The sequence below is a fragment of the Oncorhynchus mykiss genome, chromosome 15, assembly GCF_057628025.1.
Source record: "Oncorhynchus mykiss isolate SJ-2025 chromosome 15, ASM5762802v1, whole genome shotgun sequence".
Classification (NCBI taxonomy): domain Eukaryota; kingdom Metazoa; phylum Chordata; class Actinopteri; order Salmoniformes; family Salmonidae; genus Oncorhynchus; species Oncorhynchus mykiss.
In genome coordinates, this window is record NC_143036.1 from 22,605,389 (window position 1) to 22,627,722 (window position 22,334).

The 22,334-nt window shown below is 45.9% G+C and overlaps 1 protein-coding gene across 1 annotated transcript in view; it reads left to right on the plus strand.

Annotated features, from left to right (window-relative positions):
- Window positions 1-22,334, plus strand: part of LOC110489805 (reversion-inducing cysteine-rich protein with Kazal motifs) — a 57,289-nt gene that overhangs the window by 20,305 nt on the left and 14,650 nt on the right. Inside the window, exons 4-14 of the mRNA XM_036944063.2 lie at window positions 640-676; window positions 4,467-4,552; window positions 4,632-4,679; window positions 6,338-6,371; window positions 7,039-7,236; window positions 7,797-8,061; window positions 8,539-8,712; window positions 17,009-17,221; window positions 19,405-19,541; window positions 19,817-19,957; window positions 21,176-21,364. Coding sequence (XP_036799958.1) covers window positions 640-676; window positions 4,467-4,552; window positions 4,632-4,679; window positions 6,338-6,371; window positions 7,039-7,236; window positions 7,797-8,061; window positions 8,539-8,712; window positions 17,009-17,221; window positions 19,405-19,541; window positions 19,817-19,957; window positions 21,176-21,364 — 1,522 coding nt within the window. The remainder of the gene's footprint in view (window positions 1-639; window positions 677-4,466; window positions 4,553-4,631; window positions 4,680-6,337; window positions 6,372-7,038; window positions 7,237-7,796; window positions 8,062-8,538; window positions 8,713-17,008; window positions 17,222-19,404; window positions 19,542-19,816; window positions 19,958-21,175; window positions 21,365-22,334) is intronic.

Genomic DNA, 22,334 nt, shown 5'->3' on the forward strand with positions numbered 1-22,334 from the left:
ACTGACACGAGTGAGTGTTTACAATGATGTACGGAGTTGAACCTCAGACAATGTCCAGTTTTTAAAGTTGATCATCTTGTTTAGGGCTAGAGAGAGAGAGAGTGTGCTCTCTGAGCCACTCACTGCTCCTTCTCCATGCGTTGTGCTCTCTATCCAGAGGAGCCTGGGATGTTTGTGTTTATTACTGTGTTATTAATCCCACACAGTATGTCACCACAAAGCTCTTATGAGTTTATGTGTCTCTGTTGTTTTTTTCCACTGCATTCATATATGTTTTAATTAAAAATAAAATGCTCTCTATAAAATTCAATAGCCTGTTGTTTCACCAGAGCCAGGAGTTCTCTGAGGTCATTTTTTCTAGGGCTGAAAAAAATGTTGGGACAGGATGTCTAGAAATGCACAGAAATCCTTACTTTTACAAACCCCTGACAGAGGTCTTCCTGTTGATTCATGCTCACTTATGTTCAACACAAGGCCCCTACATTTTTAATTTGTCCCAACTAAAGAGAAACCACCGTACGTCAAAACAACCTGTTATGAACTGGGCATTTTCATGGCATTTTCTTCTCCTGTTCTCTTGCTTGTTCTGGCGTTGGTCCTCTGTTTATAATGCTATGACCTTTCTTCTGTATTTCACAGAATGAGCTTTGGATTTGCATCAACTCCACACTACCTGGTAAGATCTGCAGGCAGCGTTTCAAAGGGAGACATTGCTGTTACAGACAAATCTACCTGTCAGAACATAACATAATGCCTCCCAGATGCAAAAACATTGTTGATCCTTACGCACACACACACACACACACACACGCGCGCGCGCGCGCGCGCACACACACACACTCACAGTGTTGCTTAGCTCAACACGGTGTACCCATTGAGCCCACACTAAAAGTCCATATAAGTCCACAGTTTAAAGCCAGACTCAGTAAGTCTCATTTACGTAGTTTGTGTTCATGAAATATCAAACTATCGGGGCAACAGTTTTACTTGTTTGTAAACAAACCTAGGCAAGACATCATAACGTGCTCTACCTAAGATTTCTCAAGCGGCCGCTGGGCCAGCGGCCCTTTGATCAGTACCAGACAGCTGGTGTTCTCATTTGCTTGTAGCCTACAACTGGCACTTTAGGTTACTCTACCGTATTATAAAAATGAGTTGGCTATGGATGTTATAGCAGTATAATGTTATTCTAATTAACACACAATGATATACTGCACCACAACGGTAGGCTATATAGCGCTGCCGTTATCTGCTTGATCTCTTGCTTTTGCAGTGCAAACACCCTCAGAAACTATAGGATTATTATAAAATAAATCGACCAAGGGGAAAATAACCAACCAGCTAGCAACTCCAGAAAAGTGTGTGAGTAAGTGCATTAACGTTTACTTGGCTGTAGGCTAATCACCCACCAGTAGGTTATGCACATTACAAGCAATGCGTGTGTGGATGTATCTATTATCTAGCCAGCTAAATTAGCTAGCTTGCTAATTAGCTTCACTGACCAGTAGACAGAGCTGGTTTTTGTGATTTTTTTTGGCACTGTCCACGGTGTCCAGCATACTGGTCATGCTGAGGAATCTAAAATATGGTCCGACTAGCTCATGCATATGAGATGTTGTACCCACTGTGACTATTAAAACCTTCCCTAACCAGAAACCGTGGATGGATGGCGGCATTCGCGATAAACTGAAAGCGCGATTCTCCGCATTTAACCATGGATAGAGGTCTGGGAATATGTCTGAATATAAACAGTGTAGCTATTCCCTCCAAGGCAATCAAACAAGCAAAATGCCAGTACAGAGACTAGGTGGAGTCGCAATTCAACGGCTCAGACATGAGGCTAATGTGGCAGGGTCTACAGGAAATCACGGACTACAAAAATAAATCCAGCTATGTCACCGACGTCACGCTTCCAGACAAACTAAACACCTTCTTTGCCCGCTTTGAGGATAATACAGGGCCACCATCGCGGGCAGCTAACAAGGACGGTGCCCCCCCCTTTCTCAGTGGCTGACGTGAGTAAAGCATTTACACGTATTAACCCTCGCAAGGCTGCTGGCCCAAGACGGCATCTCTAGTCAGGTCCTCAAAGCATGTGCAGACCAGCTGGCTGGTGTGTTTACGGACATATTCAATCGCTCCCTATCCCAGTCTGTTGTCCCCACATGCTTCAAGATGGCTACCATTGTTTCTGTACCCAAGAAGGCAAAGACAACTGAATGAAATGACTACCGCCCCGTAGCACTCATTTCTGTCATCATGAAATGCTTTGAGAGACTAGTCAATGATCGTATCACCTCCACCTTACCGGCCACCCTAGACCCACTTCAGTTTGCAACAGGTCCACAGATTATGTAATCACCATCACACTGCCCTATCCCATCTGGACAAAAGGAATACCTTTGTCAGAATGCTGTTCATTGACTACAGCTCAGCATTCAACACCATAGTACCCTCCAAGCTCATCATCAAGCTGGAGGACCTGGGTCTCAATCCCGCCCTGTGCAATTGGGCCCTGGACTTTCTGACGGACCGTCCCCAGGTGGTGAAGGTAGGAGACAACATCTGCACTTCACTGACCCTCAACACTGAGGCCCCACAAGGGTGCGGGCTCAGCCCCCTCCTGTACTCCCTGTTCACCCACGACAGCGTGGCCATGCAAGCTTCCAACTCAATCATCAAGTTTGCAGACGACACAACAGTAGTGGGCTTGATTACCAACAACGATGAGACAGCCTACAGGGAGGAGGTGAGTGCACTCGACGTGTAGTGTCAGGAAAACAACCTCTCACTCCACGTCAACAAAACAAAGGAGATGATTGTGGACATCAGGAAACAGCAGAGGGAGCACCCCCCTATCCACATCGATGGGACAGTAGTGGAGAAGGTGGAAAGATTCAAGTTCCTCGGCGTACACATCACAGACAAACTTAATGGTCCACTCACACAGACAGTGTGGTAAAGAAGGCGCAACAGCACCTCTTCAACCTCAGGAGGCTGAAGAGATTTGGTCTTGTCACCCAAAACCCTGACACACTTTTACAGATGCAAGATCGTGAGCATCCTGTCAGGCTGTATCACAGCCTGGTATGGCAACTGCACCGCCCTCAACTGCAAGGCTCTCCAGAGGGTGGTGCGGTCTGCACAACTCATCACCGGGGGGCAAACTACCTGCCTCCATGACACCTACAGCACCCGATGTCACAGAAAGGCCAAAAAGATCATCAAGGACATCAACCACCCGAGCCACTGCCTGTTCACACCACTACCATCCAAAAGGCGAGGTCAGTACAGGTGCATCAAAGCTGGGACCGAGAGACTGAAAAAGATTCTTCTATCTCAAGGCCATCAGACTGCTAAACAGCAATCACTAACTCAGAGAGGCTGCTCCCTACAGTGATACCCAATCATTGGCCACTTTAATAAATGGATCACTAGTCACTTTATACAATGCACTCTTAATAATGCCACTTTAATAATGTTTACATATCTTGCATTACTCATATCACATGTATATACTGTATTTTATACCATATATTGCACCTTGCCTATGCCACTCAGCCATCGCTCATCCATATACTTACGTGTACATATTCTCATTCCCCCCTTTAGATTTCTGTGTGTTTGATAGTTGTTGAGGAATTGTTCGATTACTTGTTAGATATTACTGCACTGTCGGAACTAGAAGTACAAGCATTCCGCTACACTCGCATTAACATCTGCTAACCTTGTGTATGTGACAAAATTAGATTTGAACTAGCTAGCGGTAAACTAAGAAAATATTCCCAATCCATTGCTGAATGAAAATTGCCCACAAATACACCATTCCATTCAGAAGCTCAAGCTAGGAGCATTAAATAAACATTGTAAGGACAGACCCGCCGGTGTTTTCAAATCTGCGATCCTGCACATCATCAGCTGTTGCACAGACAGACAGCCGCACAGACGGACTAACAGCCAGGAGACAATATTACCTAAACGACACGCATTTGTCAGCTAAATTACACTTTTATTCTGTATCATTTAACGCTCGTTTATAACGAGAGCGATATACAGTAGATAGGCCCATTTGTATGTATTGTTGATATGTTGCTGTAGTCGTGGATGGATCAGAGGAACAGATAGAATATTCTATTTGCATCATAATTACCTGGAGAAATCTGACCAGCAATTTGTAAACAAAACTTCTGTACTTATCATTTATAAAAACTTAATTTGAATCACTTTGAGGTGACACAAATGGCCAAATAAGCTTTCATCTATTAATTTCAAGATATATTAAAACTGGAAAAAATATATATTTTATTTGGGTCATACTGAGTCTGGCTTTAATATGCTGCCCATTAAACACTATGAATATTTTGCAACCCCCCACTAGAGGATAAAATGAACCCATATTTTTATTGTGATAATGCTACACCCAGCAAGATTTATGGGTAATGGTGGCCATTTTTGTTTGTCTACAGGAGCGTCCAGGAAGTCTGATGGTTGGGTTGGCCTTGGCTGCTGTGAGCTGGCCATCTCGGCAGAGTGCCGCAGAGAGTGCAAGCAGGTGAGAGAGGAAGTTAGTTTGGCCAGTTATGGCCTCATCCATATGGTCTCACCTAATTCCTCATTCTCTGACCCTATAGGCATCATCCAAGAACGACATCACAAAAATATGCAAAAAAGACACAGAGGTAAGTAACACGAGGTCATGTATTGTGTAAAATAATGTGCTTTGCTTAAACTGAGCAAATGCTTTTGACTCTGAGAGACTGTATACTCTCTGCTGCCTTTCCCTGGCCTTTCCCTGGCCTTTTCCCTGGCCTTTCCCTGGCCTTTTCCCTGGCCTTTCCCTTGCCTTTCCCTGGCCTTTTCCCTGGCCTTTCCCTGGCCTTTTCCCTGGCCTTTCCCTGGCCTTTTCCCTGGCTTTTACAAGATAAAGGCAGTGTTAAGTCTTTACGGTCCATCTCAGTATCGCGCTCATCCCCACCCCTCTTTATGAGGTCATTTCCTGTCAGTGTAGCACTCCAACATAGCTCTGATTGGAGCCACTCTCGTCAAAGGGAGAGAGGAGTGAGCTCATCCAGTCTGCTGAGAAGATTTAGCTTAGCTATTATCGTAGGCTAGCAATGTGCTAGCAGAGGTCTCCTTTCATCTGGCTCACCTCCTCGTTCCAAACAAACAAACAAACAAAGCGGCGGGCTTAATGTTTGGTTTGGACCACAACCACAACCAAACTCCCCCCACCAGCTTTAATTAGGCACTGGCCCCTTTCATCTTGCCCTTTCATGAATCCTTGCGAGGGAAGCCAAAGCCCGCAGCAGCATTGGCCTTTATGTTCCTCTGTGGTGTTGTTGGAAAGAAGCCAGTTAGTTTTCAGATTAAGTTTTAACAGTACTTAGGACAGGACTGTTTTTATGTATTTAAAAAAAATCAGGTAATCAGGTAAGTTGACTGAAAACACATTCTCATTTACAGCAACGACCTGGGGAATAGTTACAGGGGAGAGGAGGGGCGATGAATGAGCCAATTGAAAGTGTGTGATTAAGTGACCATGATGGCCTTTTTGGGAATTTAGCCAGGACACGGGGTTAACACCCCTACTCTGACGATAAGTTCCATGGTATCTTTACTGACCACAGAGACTCAGGTCCAAAAGACGGCACCCTACACAGCGCAATGTCCCCAATCACTGCCATGGCTACCCATTTGATGAGCGATAGAAAGAAAGAGGGATGGAGAGAGGGGTGGGGTAGAGAGAAATAGAGAGAGAGAGAGAGAGAGAGAAAGAGGGGGAGAGAGAGAGTGAAAGAGGGGGAGAGTGAGAGAAAGGGGGAGAGAGAGAAAGAGCTAAAGAGGGGGAGAGAGAGAGAAAGAGGGGGAGAGAGAGAGAAAGGGGGGAGAGAGAGAGAGAGAGAGAGAAAGAAAGAAAGAAAGAAAGAAAGAAAGAAAGAAAGAAAGAAAGAAAGGGGGAGACCGAGAGAGGGGGAGAGCTAGAGAGAGAGACAGAGAAAGAGGGGGAGAGAGAAAGAAAGAGGGGGAGAGAGAGAGAGAAAGAGGGGGAGAGAGAGAAAGGGGGAGAGAGAGAAAGAGGGGGAGAGAGAGAGAAAGGGGGGGAGAGAGAGAAAGAGGGGGGGAAGAGCGAGAGAGAAAGAGGGAGAGAGAGATAGAGAGGGGAGAGAGAAAGAGAGAGAAAGAAAGAGGGGAGACCGAGAAAGAGAGAGAGGGGGGAGAGAGAAAGAGGGTGAGAGAGAGAGAAAGAGGGGGACAGAGGGGGGAGAGAGAGAGCTAACACAATATTTTTTTTTCAATTGTACTTTTGATCACAAAATTTTTTTCTTCTCATTTCCAGAAACCACTCTACAGCTGTATCATCAAAAATGAGAGTAAGTTTCCCAAATCTCCATGACAAGCTGCTAGCCCAAGTCCATCAATCTGAGAGCGAATTTCCAGTGTGATTAAACATGGAGTCAGCTCAGGGCCCTTTGACCTCTGTGAGGAGGAAAAGAGTCACCACTCTGCTTGACGAGCCGTGTTTACGTGCCTGAAAGGCAAGGTCTTGACCTTTGGTCCGCAGAAATTATTTCATCTGTCACGGAGTCAGCCAGCCGATGAAACCCTTATTTGTATTCGGAGCTGCAATGTGGTGGTGTGAAACTGCCTTGCAGACAAGCCCACCACAGATGTGACAGACATGCCTTTGGGCGATTATGAGGATGTGAGGTCTTGGACTTCCCTGAAGTCTAGCAACTGAGGATCACCCCCAATGTTCACCATGCATATTTAATCAGACTATTCTCTAGGAAATCCTGGAAGTCTACTCTATTCTACTCTAATTCAGCAAAGAAGAATTCCTGATGCTTGAATGTCAATCATGTTTGCGATGTCTGTCATATATTTCATGCAGCTAAAGGCTAAAAACTAAATAGACTAAATAGCCTTTATAATAATAATGATTAACTCTTTTCTATTCAATTCTGTTTACAATTCCATTGAAGTAAATGACTGATGGAAAGCAAGTTGTAACTGTGTTGTCTGTCTGTGCTGCCTCAGTGGGCTCGGTGTGCTGCAGCTACGCAGGGAGACACACCAACTGCAGAGAGTACTGCCAGGCTATCTTCCGGACAGACTCCTCCCCCACCGTCTCTCAAATCAAAGCTGTCAAGGAATACTGCCAGAGCATCAGCCCAGAGCTCATTGGCTGTGTGGGCAACTACACCAAGTCTTACCCTATTAGAAGCCCTATAGACAGTAAGTATATCTATTACTGACCTATCAGGAGCGTCGTAGATAACGAGTGTATCTAATACTGACCTATCAGGAGCTTCGTAGATACTGCGTATATCTAATACTGACCTATCAGGAGCTTTGTAGATCCTGAGGATATCTGTGCTTTGTAGCCTAGTGGTTAGAGCATTGGGCCAGTAACTGAAAGGTTGCTAGATTGAATCCCTGAGCTGACAAGGTCAAAAAATATGTCGTTCTGCCCCTGAACAAGGCAGTTAACCCACTGTTCCTATCCCGTCATTGTAAATAAGAATTTGTTCTTCTCACTTGTCTAGTTAAATAAAGGTTGAATTCAAAAACAACAAAAGATGATAATAATCTGATACTAACCTATCAGCAACCCCATAGATAATGAGTAGTCTTATACCCAAATAATTGCCCAAGTAAATGCTCCTCAAGAGTAAAGAATAATATATTTAATTGAAATACTAATCTATCCCCATTTAATATGTCCAGTGTGTATCTTATGTCTGTGTTGCCTTCCTCCCATCATTGCCTATCACTAAGTTTGTTGGTCCATCCAGGCCTGTACTGCTGCGACCGGGCAGATGAGCCCCACTGCCAGGTGGCATGCCGGCGTATCCTTCGCACCATGACCACAGAGCATGAGATCATGGAGGGCCTGATCGATGAGTGCGGCAGCCAGCCACTGCCCCAGGACCCACTGTGGCAGTGCTTCCTGGGCAGCGCCCACCCCCCAACCAAGAGCGAGACGGAGACCTCCCCCACCGCCAAGATGGACGGCGCCAAGCTGCACTGCTGCTCCAAAGCCAATACCTCATTGTGCAGGTTAGTTGTTTGTACTCTGACGAGATGCGTATAATAATGTACAGTATATGCCATTTAGCAGACGCTTTTATCCAAAGCAACATTTTACATATCGGTGGTCCTGGGAGTTGAACCCCCTATCCTGGCATTACAAGGACCATACTCTACCAACTGAGCTAGCTACAGAGCCTTATGGAAACCACATGAAGTGTTCCAAAAACCCATTTTCATGTAATCCCATACGACAACATATAAAGCAAAATGTGATAACATGAAACTACACATGTGAAAACGTGTTTTCAGATTTCAGATTATTGCACATTTCAAGATGACTTTATACAGTTAGATGGGCCAGAAGGTTAGGCACACTCAAAGTTATGGAGATTTTTTACATTGTTCAAAGGCAGTGTACATTTGAGTCTGACATTTGAGTCTGGTTTTACATTCTTGAGTTGTGTGTCTGTCTGCATGTTTAACTCGGGTTTTGTCAACCAAAAGGGATATGTGTCAGGAGATCAGCACCAACTGGGGCACTCAGACATGGCAGGAGTTTGACCAGATGTGCGAATACAACCCTGTGGAGACGGATCTGATCACCTGTTTGGCCGACGTCAGGGAGCCCTGCCAGCTAGGCTGTAAGGACCTGGCCTACTGCACCAACTTCAACAACAGGTATGGTATATACCCAGCTACTACACCAGATAAGTAGATAGGTATTTATACCAGCTGTGCCCCACTAGAGATCCTAGTTCAAGTCCAGGCTCTGTCGCAGCCGGCCGCGACCGGGAGACCCATGTGGGCGGCGCACAATTGGCCCAGCGTCGTCCGGGTTAGGGGAGGGTTTGGCTGGCAGGGATGTTCTTGTCCCATTGCGCACTAGTGACTCCTGTGGTAGGGCTGGGTGCAATGCACGCTGACACGGTCGCCAGGTGCACGGTGTTTCCTCCGACACATTGGAAAAATGAGTAAAAAATAGTTTTAAATAATGCAAAAATGTAATTTTTCTTGCAAAATGCATTTTTCTTCCACTTTGACATTAAAGAGTTTATTGTGTAGATTATTGACAAAAAATGGCAATTAAATCCACTTTTATCCCACTTTGTAACACAAGAAAATGCGGAAAAACTCAAGGGGTTGGAATACTTTCTGAAGGGACTGTATTATTATTAGAATAATAATTATTATTATTATATAGTTCCAATATATGACACTCTTAACAGATTATTTCATGCATACATTTTTGTATGAGATCCCTGCAGCAAATTCACAACATTTGCATTGTTAGTGCCACACTTTTACGAACTGAACCACACAGAACCACACAGGACCACACTGTACCAGACTGTACCAGACTATACCAGACCTACAATAGGTCTACAACAGGTCTGGTACCTACTATACTGTACTGATTAACTTAAAATCCCACGTCCACAACGACTGCATACATCCAAAAAGGAGTCTGTAGTACTCTGTTGCATTGATGGGCCTTCTCATTTAGTCACACGTCCAATTTCAACACATACAAACCACCCCGGGGTATGACAATGAGAGCGAAAGAGAAAAAGGACACGTAAATTATAAATGAGTCATTTCGTTAAACCAGAGTGTTACTCACAAATGGCCGAATGGTGAACTGGCATCCTGCAAACCCATGTTCTCCATCACCTCAAGCATTGGGCTGGTCGGACACAGGCTAGGCTAATAGGATTCTTTAGTCCTGGAGTGTCACAGGAAGGTCAGGGGAGAAGGCGAGGTTGGGTAGGGAGTGAGTGCGTCCACCCCACCATTTTCCCCAGCCCCGTTGTTGGTGGGTTAGTGGCTTCCATACATAACCCTATGTGCACCTCCAAACCCAAACTGGAAGCAACAGCCTCGTAACCACATGAAATAATACACTGCAGTTAACACAATGACATTGGTACGTTTCATGTATTTATCTTTCTGTTTAAACGTTGGTTGTGAAACGAAGCCCTGTGTCTAGTCGATCCCATGCTAGTCATTATGGCTGGCCAACTGGTTGGGGCCGGGTGAAACCAAGACCTCTGGGGTCTCTTCAGAGAGACAATGACTAGTTGACGACGATGTTACTTTATAGGCTCTGTGAGTATTGTGGTCGCCTTCCATGACTTTGTACTAGGTTGTTTAGAGGTCACCGAGAAAGAAGGAAAGAGAAAAGGATAGAGAGACTGTGTGTGTGTGTGTGTGTGTGTGTGTGTGTGTGTGTGTGTGTGTGTGTGTGTGTGTGTGTGTGTGTGTGTGTGTGTGTGTGTGTGTGTGTGTGTGTGTGTGTGATTATAGTTTATGGTGTGTGGGTTCCCTTCGACAAATACACTTGACCTTGGAGGCCAGCCGTGTCACAGCTTGCTGCATCCTGGCTTGGGACAGGGCCTGAGACCCATGCGGGACGCCATCAAAGCCCGGCGGGCGAACTCATACAAACACACACAGTTCAACAGAATGATCCCCACTCGTGGACTCACCAAGCACTGTCCACAAAGCTCCATCCCACCACCAGCCGTTTGCTCTGTCCGGTTTCTAAAGGGACGGAGAAAATATATGATTGGATACAAGGGGATCTGAAGAACACTTCGTCTCATCACCTGATCTCTCTTTGTCTGTGATATAGTTTTACATATGTCTTTGTCTGTTGACTGTATCGGTTACAACACAATAATAATGATAACCATAACGTCATGATTATCATAAAACATACTGTATCAACACTTGAATTGCAGCCCGGCAGGCAAACGATGTAATCAATGTTCAATCAAACAAAAAAAGTAATTGAAACTTCTCATGGTAGGCCCTCTTAGAGAAGATTTGGAAATCCCAAGTATTCCATGTATTATTTTCATTGGGGAAGATCAATGAATTCCTCTTTAGATGATGGCACCACTGCTCCCCACTGTAGGATTTAGAGTACAGACAAACAAACGCTAGCTCTCATTTCCTTTGAAGGAGTCCCGGGGCCATTGCACGAGAGTCCCCCCCCCCCCGGGGGTTCAAAAGCTGGGGCGACCAGCGGCGTGGGGGCACAGTCGCAGTATGGAAGTTAAATAGTGCTGGAGGCTAAAAAAAAACATTGTGACCTCTGTGTGTCTGTCTGGCTGTCTATCTGTCTGTCTGTCTATCCACCCGTCTGTCTGCTTGTCTGTCTGGACAATAGGGCCCACCAAAGCCCATGGCAGGAAGTCTCAATCCACATGCCAATCATTCTGAGAGGAGGGTGGGAGAGGGGGGCAGAGCTAGAGAGAGGGAAGTGGGGGAAAGAGGTCATGTACACACACCCAGGACCTAGGATGTTGACTCCGGTTGACTCAAGTTGACTAGACCACTATCTTAGATAAAACTCTTCTAGTTCTAGTTATTGACTGAGCGTATGGAAATGGTTGCCATAAACACCATGCCTATTTTAAGTTGATCTGTCTTTATTAAGAAGAATTTATTGAGTTATATGAGGAATAGCTGACTCACTGACTGTATTGAGCCTGCTTGGTGAAAATGAAATGTATTTAATAACAATCCTAAATACCTATGCTTTAATTGGAGCGACTTTCCTCCCTTTCCATCTGGGTGAAAGAGAGAGAGCGAGAATAGGAACGAGTCACTGTAAATAAAAGGGAAGATATCATTAAAGCTTATTTTTGGGTGGAGTGGAAAACCTCTATGACCATTACCTACTACCCACCAATGGGGTCACGTTTGGTTCATGACCTGGAGCTGAGGTAAGGCTGTGGTCCCTCTGCTTGTGGTCAAGACCTCACTTTCCTTCCCCTCTCACAGACACACACGCACACGCACACACACACGCACACACACACACACACACACACACACACCAGAGGTGTGGACTCCAGTCACATGACTTGGATTCATAAATGTAAAGACTTGAGACTGATGACTTGAAATGATCTTTCCATGTTTTGTAACGTTTTGACACTCATTTTGTGGCACAGAGTTGCCGTGGATTACTCTCACAGAGTTGCCCTGGATTACTCTCACAGAGTTGCCGTGGATTACTCTCACAGAGTTGCCGTGGATTACTCTCACAGAGTTGCCGTGGATTACTCTCACAGAGTTGCCGTGGATTACTCTCACAGAGTTGCCGTGGATTACTCTCACAGAGTTGCCGTGGATTACTCTCCACGCAGACAGAGACAGTATTTTACAAAAAGAAACACAACAGATTGGCTAGTGAAACATACACTCGGTCCTCTGATTGGACCAGAAAACTGTCAAACAACACAGGTCGCGTGAGCTAGTGGTCCTCTTTTGAGGGGTGCGAGTATGAAACTGAATGGGAAGAATCCATATTGTTCATAGTTTACATATTTTAATAGATTACATAGGTAGGCTTTAAGTCTACCATTTGTATTTGATATTTATACATTTTCCTATTTGATCTGGTCACGAACATAGGCCTACGGCATTGCACCAAATTATTGTCTCAAAAACATCTTATCTGTGCTTCAGAACCAAAGAGTTGAGCGTCTTGACTGCTGACCAATGACCAATCATAATTTGTCGGAGCAAAGGCGGGCGCGCATAATCAGATTAGTGACCAGAAAGCACTTGTTTAATTTTCTCCGGGTTATGCCCGACAGAAGCAGAGTAGCCTACATTTACATTATCCATATAGAATGCAGTTTAGCAATCTGCTACGGACATATCTTTGCCAGAACAATAGGCTACATGGCGATTTCATTGATCATTTTCATATTTCAGATAGTCCTAGTTTGGGTGAGTTAATTAGGCTATTTACATCAGTTCTGCGTACTGGCTATGTCTGAAGAGAGCTGTAACATCGCACTGCCTTCAATACTTATGGGATGAAGATGTAACATTCTTAGGATATTTATTAGGATATTTGTGAGGAAGAGAAAGGCTAAAGACAGACCATGCTTTCTAACCGCTGCATACAGCAGATCATCAACCTCTGCTGCTGTCACGTTCGTTGAATGGAAGAGACCAAGGCGCAGCGTGATGTGAATTCATTCTTCTATTTATTAACGAAGAAACACTAAACAAACTATACAAAACAAAACAAACGTGACGCTATATACTGTATAAACAGGTGCAGACACAGGCAACTAACCATAGACATACATAAACACCTAGATAGTATACAGCCCCCATAAACATACAAAACCCCTAGACAGTACAAAAACACATACATCACCCATGTCACACCCTGACCTAACCAAAATAATAAAGAAGACAACTAGGCTGTATGATCCTGCTTGCTCTGGACATAACAGAAGTGACATAACATCCCTAGTTGATCATGACTGTCAACATAAATGACTTTCAGCACAAAATGCAGGTGCAACGCGCAGTTTATTTCTGTGTCTTGCGTTTTGAAAATGCATCACCATTTATGGATGTAATGACACATTCATAGCCGCAGGAAGTAGGGGTTTTGAGGGTGCTGCAGCACCCCCTGAAAAATGTTTTTTTCAGAAAGTACTGCACTGGGCCTTTACTATTAGCGACCGCTATAGCTGTCTGTAGCACCCCGCCATCCAACACAATTCATTTCATGTAAAGTTTTTTATTTATTATATTTTTTACTTGACTTGACACTTGACTAGAAAAAACTTGTGACTGGACTTGACTTGCTCTTAGAATGCATGACTTGGACTTGACTCGAGACTCGTTCTACTTGTGACTCGACTTGAGACTCGGACCTTGTGACTTGAGACTTGCTTGTGACTCGAATAATAGTAACTTGGTTCCACCTCTGACACACAAACACACACACACGCACGCACGCATGCGCACACACACACACACACACACACACACACACACACGCACGCACGCACACACACGGGCAAGGCAGCATGAGTGGCCAGTGGGAGATTTTAAAGGCTGTTATTAAATCAACCACTGGCTGGAGATCAGCGCTAGACCAGATTCAACATCAGCCCCAGAAACATCCCTCCCTCACCCAGTGGAACCTACAAATCACCCAGCCCACACTGGACCTACATAAACCTACCAATCACCCGGGCAACACTGGATCTACATAAACCTACCAATCACCCGGGCAACACTGGACCTACAGAAACCTACCAATCACCCGGGCAACACAGGACCTACAGAAACCTACCAATCACCCGGTCCACACTGGACCTACAGAAACCTACCAATCACCCGGGCAACACTGGACCTACAGAAACCTACCAATCACCCGGTCCACACTGGACCTACAGAAACCTACCAATCACCCGGTCCACACTGGACCTACAGAAACCTACCAATCACCCGGTCCACACTGGACCTACAGAAACCTACCAATCACCCGGTCCACACTGGACCTACAGAAACCTACCAATCACCCGGTCCACACTGGACCTACAGAAACCTACCAATCACCCGGTCCACACTGGACCTACAGAAACCTACCAATCACCCGGTCCACACTGGACGTACATGAAAGACACTTCCTACCTCCCGTAGATCATTAAAGAAAATAGTCCTCGCCCCAGCAACAGGTTTCTTCAGGAAGTAGTGCTTCTCGGCACCAGCCGTTGGTCTTTTGTTCCCTGGCTTGTATCTGGGATGTTTCTGCAGTGACTAACAGTAGTAACGGCCGTCCGGCTGCCCGGGGTGTGACATCATCACAGCCACATCCATGTGCTGTTGAGCTGTGGACACAACATCTGGACTCACAGGGCAGAGTGACCGTGCAACCCATTAGACAGAGCTGTGGACACAACATCTGGACTCACAGGGCAGAGTGACCGTGCAACCCATTAGACAGAGCTGTGGACACAACATCTGGACTCACAGGGCAGAGTGACCGTGCAACCCATTAGACAGAGCTGTGGACACAACATCTGGACTCACAGGGCAGAGTGACCGTGCAACCCATTAGACAGAGCTGTGGACACAACATCTGGACTCACAGGGCAGAGTGACCGTGCAACCCATTAGACAGAGCTGTGGACACAACATCTGGACTCACAGGGCAGAGTGACCGTGCAACCCATTAGACAGAGCTGTGGACACAACATCTGGACTCACAGGGCAGAGTGACCGTGCAACCCATTAGACAGAGCTGTGGACACAACATCTGGACTCACAGGGCAGAGTGACTGTGCAACCCATTAGACAGAGCTGTGGACACAACATCTGGACTCACAGGGCAGAGTGACCGTGCAACCCATTAGACAGAGCTGTGGACACAACATCTGGACTCACAGGGCAGAGTGACCGTGCAACCCATTAGACAGAGCTGTGGACACAACATCTGGACTCACAGGGCAGAGTGACTGTGCAACCCGTTAGACAGAGCTGTGGACACAACATCTGGACTCACAGGGCAGAGTGACCGTGCAACCCATTAGACAGAGCTGTGGACACAACATCTGGACTCACAGGGCAGAGTGACTGTGCAACCCATTAGACAGAGCTGTGGACACAACATCTGGACTCACAGGGCAGAGTGACTGTGCAACCCATTAGACAGAGCTGTGGACACAACATCTGGACTCACAGGGCAGAGTGACCGTGCAACCCATTAGACAGAGCTGTGGACACAACATCTGGACTCACAGGGCAGAGTGACCGTGCAACCCATTAGACAGAGCTGTGGACACAACATCTGGACTCACAGGGCAGAGTGACTGTGCAACCCATTAGACAGAGCTGTGGACACAACATCTGGACTCACAGGGCAGAGTGACTGTGCAACCCATTAGACAGAGCTGTGGACACAACATCTGGACTCACAGGGCAGAGTGACTGTGCAACCCATTAGACAGAGCTGTGGACACAACATCTGGACTCACAGGGCAGAGTGACTGTGCAACCCATTAGACAGAGCTGTGGACACAACATCTGGACTCACAGGGCAGAGTGACCGTGCAACCCATTAGACAGAGCTGTGGACACAACATCTGGACTCACAGGGCAGAGTGACTGTGCAACCCATTAGACAGAGCTGTGGACACAACATCTGGACTCACAGGGCAGAGTGACCGTGCAACCCATTAGACAGAGCTGTGGACACAACATCTGGACTCACAGGGCAGAGTGACTGTGCAACCCATTAGACAGAGCTGTGGACACAACATCTGGACTCACAGGGCAGAGTGACCGTGCAACCCATTAGACAGAGCTGTGGACACAACATCTGGACTCACAGGGCAGAGTGACCGTGCAACCCATTAGACAGAGCTGTGGACACAACATCTGGACTCACAGGGCAGAGTGACCGTGCAACCCATTAGACAGAGCTGTGGACACAACATCTGGACTCACAGGGCAGAGTGACTGTGCAACCCATTAGACAGAGCTGTGGACACAACATCTGGACTCACAGGGCAGAGTGACCGTGCAACCCATTAGACAGAGCTGTGGACACAACATCTGGACTCACAGGGCAGAGTGACTGTGCAACCCATTAGACAGAGCTGTGGACACAACATCTGGACTCACAGGGCAGAGTGACTGTGCAACCCATTAGACAGAGCTGTGGACACAACATCTGGACTCACAGGGCAGAGTGACTGTGCAACCCATTAGACAGAGCTGTGGACACAACATCTGGACTCACAGGGCAGAGTGACTGTGCAACCCATTAGACAGAGCTGTGGACACAACATCTGGACTCACAGGGCAGAGTGACTGTGCAACCCATTAGACAGAGCTGTGGACACAACATCTGGACTCACAGGGCAGAGTGACTGTGCAACCCATTAGACAGAGACAGCGGCAGTGTTATGTGCTACGTTTTGGTTTATATGGACATGGGTTTTTGTCTTCTGTAGTAAGATTCACTCTGTGACTCTTTGTATCCATGTCCTAACCTCGAGTCGAAGCAACCTAGCACCCACCCCGAAAATGTTAACCGATTCTCTGTGTTTCTGTTGTGTGCACATTTGTATTCATTCTGATAGATGCGTGTTCTATTGAGTCCATCTGCTAATTCTATCACGTCTCCCGGTCTTATTGACTCCAGGCCCACTGAGCTGTTCCGTAGCTGTAACATCCAATCAGACCAGGGCGCCATGAACGACATCAAGCTGTGGTCCAATGGGACGATCAAGATGCCCTTTATGAACATCCCCGTCCTGGACATCAGGAAGTGTCGTCCGGAGATGTGGAAGGCTGTGGCCTGCGCCCTGCAGATCAAACCCTGCTACAGCAAGTCCCGCGGCAGCGTCATCTGCAAGTATGTACCCTCTCTGTTCTCATTCTGTTAATTGACTTCACGTATTTAGTATGACTTTGGTCTAGTTTCCCAGACCCAGGTTAAGCCATCTCCTGGACTAAAAAGTGTCCATTGGAGAATCCCCATTTAAAGTACTTTTTAGTCCATGGATTGGCTTAATGTGGGTCTGCTGTTAATGCCTTACCATTTATCCCGCCTTTGAGAAAACATTCTATCTTGAAATCACCCACCTGGTAAAATAAAGTTAATAAATAGTTAAATAAGTACATACAGCATCCCACCTTCACCTTCAATCGACTCCCGTTGTCACAGTAAAAAGTCCCCCTCAGGAAACGACCGACAAAGTACCAGCTGGAACCTAAAACCACATGAACCAAATACAGGTGATCTCATATAGAGCGCTCTGCTGACACAACATGTAGTTAGATTGACTCAGGGAGGAGGATGTTGTGGTTTCTGCATGGCTTGACTCACTATCCCACCTCAGGTTATTTATGTGCAGATCCTTTGACTGAAAGCAAATCTTTTGATTGGAGCTTTTTCCTCTGAGAGCAATCACACCTGGGTTTCTGTCAGGCTGAATGGGGTAGTTAGCATGTTAGTGACTGTGGTTAACACACCAGCATTTACCTGTACACTAGGCTAGCCCTCAGGGCTGTAACAGCCAATGCATGTGGAGGCCTTATCAATGTGGTCAGGAGCGTGTTCCAGCTGACAGGCCTTATTCACAGGTGCTACACGTGTGTGACAGTGGCCTTTTGTTGCACCTTTATTTACATTTGCATTTCTAGGGGGAGCCCTTGGGCAGACGCACACACACATAGACAGACAGACAGACACACACACTCCTTCATTGTTCTGGAGGTAGGGGGGGATTAGGCCTCCTCACGCTACCCCTTTCAGAGTCATTCTTCCTGGGCTGCTTTGGGATGTCAGGGGGCCTGTCTGGAGCTCTGTATCCCCCGCCCAGGCTCTCCCTCCCTCTATACCCAGCCACAGAAGACAAAGACGGGATGTCAGTGAGCGATGGCAGGACAGAACCCCACATACATCAGTCAGGGCTTAGATTGGCATGTTGTATTGGCCTTGTCCAGTACAACTAAACGCTGTGGCTCCGCTGTTCATGTCTGAGCAAGAAATGTGTGTGTCTGTGTCTGTGTGTGTGTGTATGTGTGTGTCTTATGTGTGTATGTGTACATGAGTGTGTGCATGCATGCTTATGCCCATGTACAAATAATCTGTCTCTTTAAATAATTACTCATACACAGACTGTACAACTCAACTTAATCTCTTAATCTCCGGCTCTCGGGTGAATGACTTTTCTATCACACATAATTGTTTTGTCAATCCTATTTGGCTCAGTGTGTGGAATGCCAGGTGTACCATACTGATTACCTGCAGCACAAAGGTACGTTATTACATTAGCCCGCTCAAGGCAACAGAAACGCAACATGCATTCTTAACTCAGTGTGGGCAAGAAAAGCTGAGACCGCAATAAAGGACTAGAAAGGAAATTACACCCCAGGATGGCAAATCAACAGAGCAGACAGACGGTTGGGAATGTAACATATGGGTCAGTGGCAGGCCTGAGAGCAGCCCAAGTCACTTCAAACACAAGTCCAGCACTTTAATGTCTGCACCTAAGCTTTCCCGGCACTAGGAGGATGCTGCGCGATGTATGCAGGGAATAGGAATCTGTCTTGTGTTTCGTCTGACCTCACTTTCAATAATAGCCTTCTGCTGTGTCTGTCAAGCCAGACGATGCTACAGCATGTCTCTGTTTGTATCCACAAGAATATGTGACCTGGCTAAACTCGAAACTGGGTTAAAGTTCAGCATCTTTAAACGGTTAGAAACTGTTTTTAGATATGTGTTGCACTGAATGAAAATCTTTCACAGTCAAATACAAACTAGAAAGGAGTTTCAAGTTACATTGCATACGTTGCCGTAAATGCTGCGTTCGAAACACCTTGCAGCGTTGCGATTAGGTTTGTAAAATTCAGCGAACTTTCAATAAATCCTGGTTGGATGATTCCGGATGTCCTGTTTATTCCCTACTAATTCCAGGAAAACCAGGGAATTTATTGAACATTCCCGGAATTATGCAACCCTTGTTGCAATAGTGAATGTTCCTCACCCTGTCCTTCACTGGCCCGTTTCCCCTGCTGTTGACAACCCTTCAGGTCGGACTGTGTAGACATCCTGACACAGTGTGGTGACCACAAACGCTTCCACGAGGGACAGACAGCCGAGCGCATCTGTGAGATCCTGTCCCCCATAGACGACCCTGAACGCTGCATCCCCCTGGAGAGATATCTCAGTGAGTGGGACTGTGTGTGTGTGTGTGTGTGTGTGTGTGTGTGTGTGTGTGTGTGTGTGTGTGTGTGTGTGTGTGTGTGTGTGTGTCTTTGAACAACTAGCACTGTTACCTTACCGTTACCAATTGAAAGGATTTATATGATTCATATTCACACAATGACAAAGTATATTCATGATTACACATACATACAACGAGTCCAGTTATTACAAGGATAAATGATTCATCTCAGAGTTCTCTAAAGCTTCAAATGAAATGGCTCATTCGTCCCCACACAGCTCCTAGCTCCCTGGGTAACATCATTGAGGAGGTCATCCACCCCTGTAACCCCAACCCCTGTCTCAGCAACCACCTGTGTGAGGTGAACAGGAAGGGCTGTCAGCCAGGACAGGACTGCCTGCCCTACTTCTGTGTGCCTGGTACAGTATAACAACATACCATACCGCCACGTAACCCATATCCACTGTACATAGAGACACACTGTTTGGAGCTTGTTCTACTAAGTAGTATTTAACGATATATCGTAACGTCTGTACTTTTTACATACTACAAACACAATTTGGTAGTAGAATTTTGTTACTTTCGGTTCTTCTATCAAATCTGTCTCACCAACTAAATGTATTGAACTTATTAGGAAAGTAATTCATTTGCCCAAGTTTATTATAAAACAAACAGGATGCATCAGTGATTCGCATTCCCTGCAGCTTTCTGACCCAGATATCGATTCATAATTAACCGTTTTTGGATTGCGTAAACAACAACAGTAATTGTGTGATGGCGGGGATGCAGGGCTGTGTTCCAAACAAAACAACTACAAGTCTGATTGCTCTAGTTGCTCAACGGCACAGCTAGGAGAGCTAAAAAAAACACCTTATAGTTCAAGACTCTTCTTTGAGTCATAAAAGCGCATTGAAATGATTTAGGAACTGTGCACACTTGGAGACTCCAGTTAGTCCTCTCACTCAAACCCTTGTCATTTTATTTGCCTTATGTTGAACCTACCCCACATTTTCCAGGAATACTGTTATCATGTTACTGAATGTATCCAGTGTATTTTGAGATTTTGTTCTCAACAAATTTGGCGAAAAGTAAAGTAAATGTAAAATGCACATAAAATCAACAGTGTAATGTTTGGTTTCAGTCTTGTGCCAGGTGAACTGTTATGTCCTGAACTTTGGTCTAATAATTTTCCTATTACCTCCAAACTGTTCCCTTTCAATTGCTACCATGGTTATGCATGTGCTTTTCATATTTCTTCTGTAGGCCAATTCCCACGAGGGAAAAGAGTTAAGTTAAGCATTGTTGTGGACTTGTATAATTTTTCTATTAAAAAAGTGTGATTTTGAGAGTGACTCCCCCCCCCCCCCCCCCCCCTAAAAAAAAGGGACAACCCACAGTCCTTCTTCATGCTTTCTTTTTTCAGTGGCATTGTTTTGTTATTGAGTATAATGATACACTGCTGCTAGGAGAAGGCAATGTGTCACAGCATACCATACCGTCTTGTGCCCCTAGGAGGCGCCTATGTCCACTGTAAATACATGTGTATGTGTGTAGACGTGAACAGTTAGTCTGACTGTACTGTGTTCTGGGTGTGTGTGTGTGTGTTTGTGTGTACATACGTGCGTGTGTGTGTGCAGGCTGTAAACTGGGCGAAGCCTCAGAGTTCCTGGTCCACCTGGAAGCCCGTATCCAGGTGCCCATGCGTAATGGGCAGGCGGGTTGCTTCGAGGTGTGTACCTGTGGCCAGAGTGGAAGGCTGGAGAACTGTGCTGAGATGCCCTGCATAGACACCTCCAAGACTTGCATTGTTGGGGGACAAAGAAAAAGTAAGCTACCGCTTACTGGTTCTAAATGGCTCGAATTCACGGCTCGACACTTTTCAGTTCACTATTTTAAAAGCACAGAACACTTTACATTGTGTGAGGGTAGTTTTATTTGCTCCATTCACCACCAATGTGTAGCATCCATCTGGTTTTCAGCTATACAGGAACAATTTAGACATGCCGACATTGCCGACAACACATTTGTTGTTATACGTCTGAAGCTGACAACTGACTGTTGGACCACAATTGTGTTCAGTAGGCACAAAACGGGAAAACTTGAAAGCACAATACCTGAACCCTTATTTTTATATTCCGTGTCAAAACATTTTGCTACCCTGCTGAACACGACCCAGGAGTTGACTTGGGACTGGAGAGAGCTCTCTGGGGAGGAGTTCTTGGTGCTGTTGTGCCTGGTTGTGAGAGTAAAATGCTTCCTGTAGTGTAAACATCACTGCCGCTCTTCTTCTTCCCCTAGCAGCATGGCAACACTACATTAAAAAAAAAACTAAAAATAAGGCACCCAACCAACCGCATGTTGGTATTTCCTTCCCGCGGTCTCCCTCTGGCCCGCCCTATATGTCAATACTGTGACTTGAAAGGAGCCTGCTGCCAGTCTCCTCTCTCTCTCGCTCTCTCTCTCTCTCTTCATCTCACACACACACACACACACACACACACACACACACACACACACACACACACACACACACACACACACACACACACACACATACACACACACACACACACACACACAAACTCTTCTGTGAACAGCAGGGAAGAATTCAGCATAGAGTAACCACATCCCCCTCTAGGCTACACATGGCCTTAGTCACTCTGTGATGTTGCCCCCTAGTGGCCTAGTGGCTAATCATATCCACATAGAGAAACAACACTTTGAACAACAGGATTGTCTTTCATATCTAGGTTTTATATTAGCATTTTTTTCCCCCCTTCCCCCCTTTGTTTAATG